Source organism: Erpetoichthys calabaricus, chromosome 1 (assembly GCF_900747795.2).
Source record: "Erpetoichthys calabaricus chromosome 1, fErpCal1.3, whole genome shotgun sequence".
NCBI lineage: Eukaryota > Metazoa > Chordata > Cladistia > Polypteriformes > Polypteridae > Erpetoichthys > Erpetoichthys calabaricus.
This window is the reverse complement of record NC_041394.2, coordinates 198164370-198177329: the sequence shown is the minus strand read 5'-3', so window position 1 is coordinate 198177329 and position 12960 is coordinate 198164370. Positions and strand designations below refer to the sequence as shown.

At 37.1% G+C, this 12960-nt stretch overlaps 1 protein-coding gene across 2 annotated transcripts in view; it reads left to right on the top strand.

Moving 5' to 3' along the window:
* ano6 (anoctamin 6) overlaps nt 1-11777 on the top strand; it is a 143103-nt gene extending 131326 nt beyond the window's left edge. Inside the window, exons 19-21 of one of the 2 annotated variants that reach the window (XR_007933806.1) lie at nt 4976-5081; nt 9755-11165; nt 11204-11777. Coding sequence is in view for 1 of the 2 variants with exons in the window: in XM_028810683.2 (XP_028666516.1) it covers nt 4976-5081; nt 9755-9964 (316 nt within the window). In the remaining variant the exon portion in view is untranslated. The other variant, XM_028810683.2, reaches the window with a different exon arrangement.
* Nucleotides 11778-12960: the final 1183 nt, after the last annotated feature.

Below are 12960 nucleotides of genomic sequence, written 5' to 3'. Positions count from 1 at the left end.
ATTGCTAAAAAATATCTGTAGAAGTTTACCACTTATTGGTGTCATGAAGCTCATTTCAAGTGCAGTTCTTTAGACTTTGTGCTGTGTCAAATCACTGGTGCCCTCTTGTGGTAACGAATAACATTTATTTATTTTCATTTATAGAAGCTGAGTGCTCTTTTGGCTTTGGAAGCTCCTAGTGGTTCATCTTTTTCAGCACAATGGGGCTTTCTGATCATAGCATTGGACTTTTACCATTAAGTCTATTAGAAACTTAAATTTACATATAGATAAATTATGCTAGATTCAGTTAAGGACTCTCATTTTTACTTTATTTGTTTATTTGCATTGTCTTTTATTTATTTTAATTCTCTTTTTAACTGTATTATATTAATTTGAGCAATACTTTTTGTATTAAACTGTACTCTATAAATAAATAATATACAGAATTATTGCCAGAGAAACAATGTTGGATTTTTATGATACAGTTATATGTAATGTCCATCATACGCTTCTGGTACTATACTGTGCACATCACTATAAATGAAAAACATACTGTATAAACCATTTTAAACCAGATTCTACTGAAAAGAACTATATAAAAGTTATTTTGTAGAATATACTGCACTTTACATCAAAAATGCTTTATGCAGAGTAATTCCTGCTGCTCTCTGTGCTGTGAAGTATTTGCATTGCTTGGGCAGACAAGGCAAATAAATCTCACATCTTCAGTGTATTATCAACAAATATATTTTTTAGACTAAAAAAAGGTTTTCACAAATTGTGACTAATGCAGCTGAGTTCTGGAGCTTTGTTTAGAGATCCTTTGTACACTGATAGAACTGTGAGCAGACGTGTTGTACCACAAGAAGTGTATGTCCTTATTGGGCCATAGACCAGTCCATCATTAGGTGAAATGGAAAGATAGTGAAATCATAAGCACTCTTTCTAAGACTGACCTGTCTCCCCAAGTCAGCATCCAGGCCAGAAGACTTTTGATCAAAGAACTACATAAGAATCCAGTAACCATCTTAATAATGGTTTCTTGAATGTAAATCTGTTCAGCATTTCATGGATGAAGCCCCTGAAACATTTGGGAAAAGGCTTAATAAAAGGACACCTAAAATTTTTGCCAGTCATCTGAAATTATGTACTGTAGTTCAAACTCAACATGTGCATTACCTATGTAGAATCATCTTTACTGTGAAGTATGAAGTTGGTTTGATCATCATGAAGTGCTAGCTATCAAGCAGTAGCTATGTAAGAATCAGTTACAGTAATCCCCCGCTATATCGCAGTTCAGCTATTGCGCCCCCGCTACATCGTGGATTTATTAATATCATTATTACCAGGGGGCTCTGCCCCCCTGCTTGCTTCGCTCGCCCACCCCCGGGCTTGGTTTACCGGATAAACAATTTAAAGAGATTGTTATTTTCATGGGAATTGTTACATATGCATTATTTTCATTTTTACCTTAAAACTTTTGTAAAAACAATATTTGTCTTTTATTTCGTGCCCTGGGCGTGGTTAAATCTCTTTCTCGCAGCACTTATAACGCTGCTCGCGTTGTGAAGGGGGGTCTGAACGCACGCTAAAGACATGCGATCGGTTCAGCTGGTGTCTTGCTGCTGCTGCTGGCCAGCTGTGTGTTGTGCTTGTTGCGCTTTGCGTCAATCACTTAAAAGCCTGTACAACAGCTGTCCTTTTGCCACTTCGCGTCTCTGCTGCTCGCTTTGTGAAGGGGGTGAGTTGAATGCATGCTAAGCAGAAGTGAACGGATCAGCTACTGGCTTTGTGCTGCTTCTGCCAAGATGCCTGTTCTGCTTGTCGCTCTGTGTGTCGATCATTTAAAAGCCTGTACAGCAGCTGTTCTTCTGTCTCACTGCCTTGTCTTGCGTGATGTTAAAATGTTTTATAATAAAGAGATGTTACTCATATCCTTAGCCCGACATCCACATATCATATGTGTTTACAAAGTGTGATTTAATAAGTTTACATGTGTTTAAAGTGTGTGGGATGGGAATTTTAAGGCTTAAACTATAAAAAAAAAAGTTTATTTATATGGTCTTTCTATATCATGGATTTTCACCTATCGCTGATGGGTCTGGAACGTAACTTCCGCGATAGGCGGGGGATCACTGTATTTATTTTATTCTGCAAAATTCTACAAAATACAGTGGAACCTCGGTTGACGACCATAATTTGTTCCAAAACCGAAGCAATTTCCCCCATAGGATTGTATGTAAATACAATTAATCCGTTCCAGACCATACGAACTGTATGTAAATATATATTTTTTTTAAGTTTGTAACAAATATAGTTAATTAAACCATAGAATGCACAGCGTAATAGTAAACTAAATGTAAAAACATTGAATAACACTGAGAAAACTTTGAACAACAGAGAAAACTAACACTGCAATAGTTCGCTCTATAGCACTACCAACCACTGGCTAAAAACACTTTTTTTTTTAATGAGTTTTAAGCACAGGGAAAAAAATGAACATTTGAAAAAATCTGTAATTTAATAAACCACCAAGAAAAGTAACAATGCACGCTACGAACCGATCGCTGTAAACAGAAGTGAAAACAAAATCAAGCCCAGTGCATTCTTTAACTGCCTTCCTACCTTAAGCGTCCAGCCCCCTCTCTCTCGTGCTGCCTGTGTGTGTGTGTGTGTGTGTGTGTGTGTGTGTGTGTGTGTGTGTGTGTGTGTGTGTGTGTCGCACTCTCTCTCTCTTGCTCGCTGCACAGGAAATGCACAGGGAGAGACTGAACATGTACAAACCGAAAGGGAAACTGGCTTGTTCGTATACCGAGTGTGTGGTCGTGAACCGAGGCAAACATTTGGCGAACATTTTGGTCGTAAACCGATTTGTACGTGTACCGAGATGTTCGTGAACCAAGGTTCCACTGTACCTTGGATTGGAGCAAAGTTTTCTATGTAACTGCGAAGGAACTAATTCTAATATTGTTTAAAAAAAAAATACATAAATCCCAACAGTTTGACGGATGAAGGAAGAGTAAAAAATAATCATCAAATCTAGATATTCATCAATCATTTAGACACCCAAGACGGCTCAAGACAGCATATCCTTTCACTCAATGGGCTAAACAAGATCATTCAGCTTCTTTGCTACACAATTAAGCATTATGCGTCTTTGAAGTAGGGTAAATGAACAAAAAAGTAATTTCGAAACATTATAAACACAGGTAAAATTGGAACTAATTAACAAGGGGATTGAGGAAAAATAGTTTCTGAAGGCACTGGCAGTTTGTAGTTGTGTTCAGTGTTTACTGAATGACAAATAAGATACTATGCTTAATTAAAAACTAAAAGCATAATTGACAGTTTTTGCAGTTTTTGTTTTTTTTTTTTTTCAAATTAAGAAATGAATTGCCTCAAACTACCATAATTGATCATTTTGTAAGCATCATGGTTCTTGTTGTTTGCTTTAAGATTTTAAAGTTCTTCTCTTCTAAGTATTGTGACAGATAAAATTGGAAATGCTGGTATTTGTTACATTTTTATAAAGCATCTTTTAGTATCAAACAAAATACATGAAATATTGTAGTAATGTAAATGATTACATTTTTTTTATTTAAATAGAATTCCTGCATCCCATTTATACGCACTAAGGGTATTTATTTAATTTTAGAATGGTATAATTCTTATTTGTTTTAATGCTGCCGTGCTCTCTAAACTCAAACAAAAATCTATGTTATAGTGCTCTTGTGAGGCCTCAAAAGGTGCATCAGTCTGGCAGTGAAATGGGGAGTCTAATGTAAAATGTGAAATCCAAAAACAAAAAGTCAAGGGATAGCCAAAAACAGAAATTTTAACTAATGCCATAGCACCCAGCTAATGGCTCTCTAGTCCCTTAAACAGAGCTATGGCCTCAGGAGGCCTACCCCCTTAGGTTTAATATACAAACTACAAGGAACATAAGAAACATCTACATAATTAACACAATATAACAAAATAAATGTAATTAATAAAATAATGTTCAGAAATCTGAAGACAAAACTATATTCGGTAACAAAATAATGTTTAAAGGAAAACAAAGGTTTAAATAGAAAGAAAACACATCAGTGACAGGGATGAAATCGTAACTATTCTATAACATTTATACAGTGCAAGAAGCCACTCCATTAGTATTATTTTCACCATTAAAGTTTCTCCTCCACATTATGTTGGCATACTGTATATCTAAGAAAATCTATAAGAGGCATCATTTGTGTTGTGTGGTGTATTGATTAAGGCTTTTGCCCTTTAAATCACATGCTTTCAATAAAACTTTCAATCCCAGCTTCCAACTCATTATGTGACACGAAGCACATCACAGCCTGCTCTGGCACCAGCTATAATGACTTACTGTCACCTTGGGTAAAGGTGTTAACCATATTTACAAAGATAAATAAATATGTCACAGCGTTTTGGCTATTTCTTGTCTGTATAGAGTTTTGAGGTTCTGACATTGTCTGCATGACTATTCCTCCAATTTTCTGCTTCCACGCCCCCACAAACGTGCATATTAGGTTAACAGGAGAGCCGAATTGGCCTGCGTGTGTTAGCACTCTGTCTAAAATGGGCTAGTGTCTTGGGCCCAGAAGATATACTCCTGCGAGGATATACTCCAGCCCTGCATGACTCTGAATTGGATTAAGTAGGTTTAAGAAGGTATGTTAAAATGGTAAAAATTATAATACAGTGCACTAACTTAGTTCTTTTAAAGTTTGCAGCATGCTTTTTGTATTCCTCATATTTTTTTCCCCATCTTTCAAAATGAATTCATTCTTGTTAGAGATGGATTTCACTGAAAAAGTTCTGCTATTTCAATATATTATACAATTGACACCATGTGGAGTAGTTTTTGTAAATATTTAGTTTTATTGTGCATAATTTAAGAAAGCATGTTGTATTTATTGTTCAGTTAAAACCTAAAATATGTCTTCAATTTAAATATTTGTTATTTCTCTGTGTGGCTTTTTCACAGGTATCGAGATTTCAGGTATCCACCAGGACACCCTCATGAGTACATGCTAAGCATCTATTATTGGCACGTGATTGCAGCTAAGCTGGCTTTCATAATTGTCGTAGAGGTATGTCATTACCAAAAGTCTTATTTCTTTTTGATTAAAAAAAAAAAAAATTTTATATCAAAATGTGGTGTGCCTTGATATTTATTGTCAATTTTCTACAGTTGAATTTGAATTTTTAATCTAAAGACATGACATTGTACATTTATATACAATAATTATGAAAATATTCAGTAAAGGCATCATTAGTTAAATGTAAGGTTACCCAGTTATGTCTTGGGAACCTTTACATTTAAAATGGAATGTTACATTTATGTTATAATTTTATTAACCAACTCTGGCTAGTAATGAAAAAGGCAAATATAAAATATTTATAAGTAAAGCATTTACTATAACAGAAGCGTTCAGTGGCACAAAAATAAGCTCCAATAGCACAAAGGAAAAAGGAGTTGCCTGAAAGAACAAGGCAATCCAGAGATAAACAAGTCTCAATACACAAATCCCAGGAACAGTCAAAAGAAAGGGCATACAGGTGAAAAATCCAGAAAATCAACGTTCAAAAATAAGCATTGGACACCAGAGAACTTGCCAGTGCATTCAATGAATTGCAAAGGACTGTGAGTTTTCCTCAGCCTTTATAGGGCTGAGACCAGTCCCTAGATGGTCATGGGTAGGTGATCTTGCCTCTTGGGGACCAACTACACAAACATATGGCACACAGAAAAGATACAGAGGTACAGTATATAGCAACCAAATAATCAACAATGCTAACATAAAAAATGTTTTAAACAGATGTAAAATAGAGGTTTGAACCCCACCCAGGGGGAGAACCCTGGATGAAATAGAACACTTAAGTGCAAACAAGCCCGACTTTTTGGATGGTAATAGGTGTACAGGTTTGTCTGTAAACATTGAAAAAGATGAGTTATGGTCAATCTCACTGATCAAGGCAGTTAACTTTTTAAGATCAGCCACCTTTGTGTCTAAGATATCCGTTGCCAGAGTGTTATTCAATTTTGATTGATCCTGCCTTGTCAGATGAAGAGATCCAGATGCCACATACTGCAGATTGAGGCCTGCTGTAGCAGTTTCACTGATAGATTTACCCTTTAGTTTACAAGGAATTCACTTTTCCGCTTAGAGATAAAATGTTACATTTGCAGAGATTTCAGTTCAGGTCTATTACAGTATTAATATTGTTATTAATGTATTATTAATGTATTTAAATTATTATTAATTTATGTTATGCATGTATTATCCTAATAGTATGTTAGGTTACTTAATGTTAGGTTAGCTTAGGGTAGGTTATATCAGGTCAGGTGTATACGTATCATCGTGGCAAAAATGACAGAGTCGTGCCCCTGCATGCTGCTGTCATACAATTAAGTTTCTGCTGCACATGGAAGGCAGCATTGTAGACATGCACCTTCTGTCCAGAGTCCGCACAATGGAAATGACATCAGACACAGGGGCATGCCCCCGGCCCCTTAATATATGCATAAATGTGCCCTCCATCTAGGAATTGTGGTATAGTGGGTCCACAGCTCCCGTTCTAAGGCCAGTTTTAAAATAAATCACCGCGCTCGCGGCTTGGTGAGGGGGCGTGGTGGTTGTGTGGCTGAAGCGGTTCTCAGGGCGATTCGTGATGTGGGTGTTTCTCACCTAAGTGCACAGGTGAGAGACCATCCGCATCCGTGATTATTCCTGGGGCTGCTGATTTGCCACAGCTGCCATGCCCTCTTGATTAAATAGAAGAGCGAGTTGGCTAGGCGGGAGAAAAAAAGGAAATAATGAACGGAGGTTGCAGGAGGAGAAAGTCGGTGCAGGAGAGCGAGCGAGTGCAGCATTGCAGCTGAACAGGGAGCCTGGGTGTTGGGCCGACACCCAGGGAATAGTAGTAGTGGTCACTTCCACTGAGTGATCATGGAGCGGGAGTGACCGGAAGGCGGATGACTCTCTGCGGAAGACCGTGGAAGGCAGCAGGAGTCGGGACTTGGGGAGTGTATTCCCCAGCGTGGGCGCCCTGGTTGTTGAGGAACTCAAGTTGCTGTCAGGAGGAGCCTACCGGAGCCAGGGATCGGAGAAGCGAACTGAACAGCTGAGGCAAGCAAAGAGAAGGTCAGCTGCATGTAGGGCGCCTCCCCTATTGAGAAGTCCAGACGGGAGAAGTAGGGGAGCCACCAGGTAGAAGACACCGGGCTTGTAATGTTTTAAAAGACTGCTTTCTGCATGGTTTTAACCTCGTTGTTTTAAAGACTTTTTTTTTCTATTGCTTTAATCTCCACTTTTCACATCTGCTTTTAATAGATTATTTATTTAATGAAGACTTTTTGAATCACTGCACTTATTTAATTTGAACACTGTTTTGTTCTGTTGTTTTAATAAAAGCACTTGGCACTTTTATACACCATCCTCTTGCTACATTGTTGTTGCTTCACTGCCTAACTCATCGGTAGCATTACTGACGGTGACGGGTTCAAGGGCTCCCTGACAAGATGGGGAGCATGCACAAACCCGCATCGTCACAGGAATAAATTAACAAATACATGCATTGATGTATATTTGGCTCATTGCTTTGTTATTTAGACAGTAAATATTGTGAATTAATAGGTAACTTTTATCAGCCATAAACAAGACTTATTAACTAATAAATTGCAAGGAAAACAGTACAATTTCAGTACAGGATTAATTATACTGCTTATCTGGTTATTATTGTTTCATTTTCAGAGCATTGGCAAGTTTATCTATCTATATATCTTTCAAAACTTTAGAGATTTTTCCAAATGTTTATTATTAGTTTTCCATTTTGTTTTAATTCTGTGCCTGTAATCAAGGAAGTTGATTACCATTTTGGGGTAGCTTATTCCAGTTACAGCTGTAATTGTTTACTGCTGTATTGCAACACCATTCCCCACCACTATATGCACTGTATGGCCATAAGTCCTCCATATTATTGAGTTCAGGTGTTTCAGCCGCACCTATTGTTAACAGGTGCATGATACCAGTGAAACAGCCATTTTTCACATGTCCATTGACAAACATTGGCAGTAGAGTGGGTTGTACTGAAGTATTCAGTGATATTACATGTCGCACTGTCATAGGGTACCACCTTTGCCACAAATTAGTACATGAAATTTCTGCTCTGCCAGATCTGCCCCTAGCAACTGTAAGTGTTATTACTGAGAAGTGGAAATGTCTAGGAGTAAGAACAGATCAGCCATGAAGTGGTAGACCATGCAAAACTAGCAGCATGTATAACTCAAATACTCAAATAAATCACCTACCTTCTGCTTGCATCACTCATAAGAGAGTTCCAGACAGCCTGTGGGTGGAACATCAGTGCAATAAATGTGTGTCAGGGGCTTCAAGAAATGGGATTGCATGGCCAAGCAGCTACACACCAGCCTAAGATCACTATGTGCAACGCCAGGCATTGGCTGGACTGGTGTAAAGCATGTAGTCATTGGTCTCTTAAATAGTATAAACATGTTATCTGGAGTGATGAATCACACTTTACTATCTGGTAGTCTGATGGATGAATCTGGGTTTGTAAAACACTACCTTCTGGACTGCTCTGTGCCTACTTGGTGAAGGAGGAGTGGTTGTATGGGGCTGTTTTTCATTGTTTGTGCTAGGCCCCTTGGTTCCAGCTAAGGGTGCTATTAAAGCTACAGCATATAAAGACATTTTAGATAATTGTACACTTCCAACTCTATGGCAGCACTTTGGGGAAGACCCTTTTCTGTTCTAGCTTAACCGTCCCCCTGTGCACAAAAACATGGTATGATGAATTTGGTGTGGAGGAACTCATTTTAGGATTAACTGGAATACCAGTTGTGATCTAGGTCTACTCGTCCAAGATCAGTACCTAACCTCCCAAATGCTCTTTTGCTTGAAAGGGCACAAATTCCTACAGACACTCTGCAAATTCTTGTAGAAAGTCTTTCCAGAAAAGTGGAGGCTGTTATGGATTTGGCCCTGCCTTGACCATATTAATGGCCATTGTTTTGGAATGGGATGTCCAACAAACCATGGTGGCACAGTGGGTAGCGCTGCTGCCTTGCAGTTAGGAGACCCAGGTTCACTTCCCGGGTCCTCCCTGCGTGGAGTTTGCATGTTCTCCCTTTGTCTGCATGGGTTTCCTCCAGGTACTACAGTTTCCTACCACAGTCCAAAGACATGCAGGTTAGGTGAATTGGCAATTCTAAATTGTCCCTAGTGTGTGCTTGGTGTGTGTGTGTGTGCCCTGTGGTGGGCTGGCGCCCTGCCCGGGGTTTGTTTTCTGCCTTGCGCCCTGTGTTGGCTGGGATTGGCTCCAGCAGACCCCCGTGACCCTGTAGTTAGGATATAGTGGGTCGGATAATGGATGGATGTCCAATAAACTCAAATAGGTGTGTTGGTCAGGTATCCACAAAGTTTTGATCATGTAGTATATTCTAAATCACAATTCAAGTATAAAATCATAATTGTATTGTAAAGTGGTTGAACTCTTTGTATATTAACACATACTTTTGCTTAGATTTGGGGTTCCTAGCATATTTGACCAGGCAAATGCTCCTGTTATTGCTGTTGACCTGTTAATTGTGTTTTGCATTACTGTTGAATGTAAGGACTCTCTTCATATAAAACTTGGAAAAACTTTAAAGTATGAAAATGTTAAAGCTGAATCATAAATTTCCATTTAAGTTATGTTCTTATTTATAGTTTGTTTTCTTTGTGTGTTTGCCTTCTTTCAGCACATTGTCTACTTCACAAAGTTTCTTCTGGAATACTTGATTCCTGATGTCCCTGCAACAGTTAAGGAACAAATAAAGAGAGAGAGCTACCTGACCCAGAAAAAGCTCCATGAAACAAACCTTAAACTTGTGAGAAAGCGTGTGGGATCCATGGCTAACAAGCTCATCAAGGACAATGAAATTCCATTTGAACTGATTACACCTAAGTAATGGACCTTGGCATGCATATAATCATGAAATATTTTGCACAGTACCTACTGCAGACATCACGTGGCTCCATTCCTTTTAGCTTTTGTACACCCCTACACATCAACACCCTTTGACTGTCTTATCCACAATGACAAAAAAAACCCTGGAGGAGGACCATTGATGAATGTCAGCCTCTCTCTTCTTGACCCTCTGTAACCCCTATGAACTGGCCTACCCTGAGCCTTTTAATTTACTTACTGCAGTTGTTTCATCTTTTAAAGTCCACTTAATTTATCTGGAATAAACCAAAGAGTTGGCGTTGCATTGCAAAAGACTAACACAGTGACTTTTAAATCACATAGGGTTATTGACAACTGGTGATCACAACACTCCTTATGTTCTTCACTATATCAAGGAGGTCTCTTTCTGTTTAGAGACAGAGCTGCCTAAACTTAAACCTAAGCCTAACCTAAAGTTAACAGATGCAAGTATTGGCATCTTTTCTCAGGATGTAGGGGGGCTTCCCTTGTAAAACACAGAAAACCCACTTACAGCAGAATCACCGGCAACATGATGTGTCAAAAGTGTGATAGGCCCCTTGAGACACAGCTCTGTGCACCGAGCATTACTACTCAGTCATCTAGGAGGATTTTTTTTTTGTTCATGCTTAGGCTGTTTCATTCATAAATGACATGGGATGCATTTGATCAGAACAAAGAAAACACATGAATAACGATGTTTATTAACAGTCAGCTGGTAATGTAAAATACCGTAGATGTTAAGGATATTTCTGTTCCATAGTTTTTAACCTTATTTAACTAATCCATAAGAGTTTGTGTCATTTATAATGCATAGTATTCTATACGTGGCATACTGTATTTATGTGCAACTTTTAACAAAAGGGAAAACACTCCCTGAGTTTATGTGAAAGGTTATCATTTCATGTTTAACACTTTCTGTTCATATCTGTGGTTAATGTTTAGAGAGAATTGAAATTTTATTTGTCAACATGAGCGCTAAATTATCCATGTGAATTTGATTTACAGGTAGGATTACTGAAGGAGGTCATGAAAAATGATTTTAATGTGTACGGATACAGAGGAGAAACAAATGTGTTTGTCAGTGCCACTACAATCTACCTCATACAGTCCAGTAAAATGGTGATCACACCAATAGGATGGCCATTTCTTTGAAGGAGACTACAATACCCATACCATATCTAGTTCAGAATATTTTTACCTAAATCACATTCTTCAACAGATTTGGCTGAATATGTTAGTACAGTCTCTTTAAATTTATATTCATGAGTACAATTTGACTGTGTCAGCAATTGTTTTCGGCTGTGGTTATTATAATACAAGTAAAGGTTATCCTGTTGTAATAAATAATAAGGAATAGTATATCTTTTTTTTCAAAATTCTTTCATAATCTTCTTTTATTGATGTGACAAGTACGCCCAGCTCCATTACACCTGCAGTGGAACACTGTGGTGTTGAAAATAAAGTAAGAAAATCGATCGGATATGATATTTTTTTTTTTTTGAAAGCTTTGTACTTGAATTTCACATTTGTGTATTTGTGTTCACAATTCTCTTTCTAAGTTCCTTCTCTGTTTTTTTTTTTTTAATTCAAAATTTGTGTTTAATATTGCATTTAGTAGTCAGCCATTTCAAATGTTTGCATGCAAATATGAAATATGTAAATGTGTGAAAAATGTTCTATAAACACTTATTAACACTAGAAAGGAAAAAAACTCCCTGTGTATGTACAGTATTTTATTGTGCATTGTTCTATTTTGTTTAAAAAAATAAATCCTAATGTGTACATTTTCATAATTTCAGATTTATTTTTTCATTTGTATAGGTGCTTGCTGTTAAACATTTCACAGACCCACAGCGTGTTGATATTCAGTGAATATCATTGAAAATTGAGCTTACTGTACTTGATGTAATGATTGACACTGAGCCTGTTCATGTCACATTACCGATCTTTAATAAGATCCTGTAACTAATATATAAAATACTGATCATTTTAAGAATGAACACATTTTAAAATGTTGTGATTTGGTTGGCTAAGTGTGCATAGCCTTTGTGTTGGGGGTTGCAAATGTGTTGGATTTCACCAATCACAGGTCAGATCCTGCATGTACAAAGCTATTTGCCTTGAACCTCTGTAAGGAGACATTTGGCATACGCTTGGTGTTAATTTTGACAATACATTTAGTTTTAGTCTTAGTCTTCTGACTAAATTGCATTTCAATTTTAGTCACAATTTTATTCATTTCATTATTGTTCGTTTTAGTTAACAAAAAATTAATTAATTTTAGTCGAGAAAAAGTAAATCGGTTTTAGTCGACTGAAAGTAAATTAGTCAAAATCAGATGAATATCTTGTTTAAAATATGAATATGCACAGAATATACTGTATCTCTAAGCTATTATACTAACATGTACACTAAAGATCCAAACCACATTATTGAACACAAAATGAAGAGTAGGTGTAGAAAGGATTTACTCCAAAAGCTCTTGGTCAGATAATGGCAGCTCTGGTCTGTCATCACAGTTTCTTGGCCTTCAAATGCCTTAGTTATGCTGCTCTTAAGATTTTACTAAAAAAGGCTGGACCAAGCAACACACATTTCATTTCAGCATCGGGTTTATAAAGAATGAAATCATCTGATTTATCTGACTATGTGCACATTTTAAATTTATTCTCTGATACTTTTTCTCCAGCAACTGAAAAAATACTGCTTAAAATAATACTAAAAATAAATAAGAATTCAAATATTATTATATCTGTACTGTTGAATTAGTGAATTCCAAAATAATTTCGGATACTTACATTTAAACATACCCTTAAAATCTGTTTTTGAAGCAAAATCTGTTTTTGTCAGAGAATCACTCAGTTAGGTTTGTAACATTTGCTAATGTAAGATGTATATTTACACAGTTTGTTAAAAAAACTCACTAAAGGGTAACATTTAAAGGATGAGTGATATTTTTTTAATTGATAGATTTTG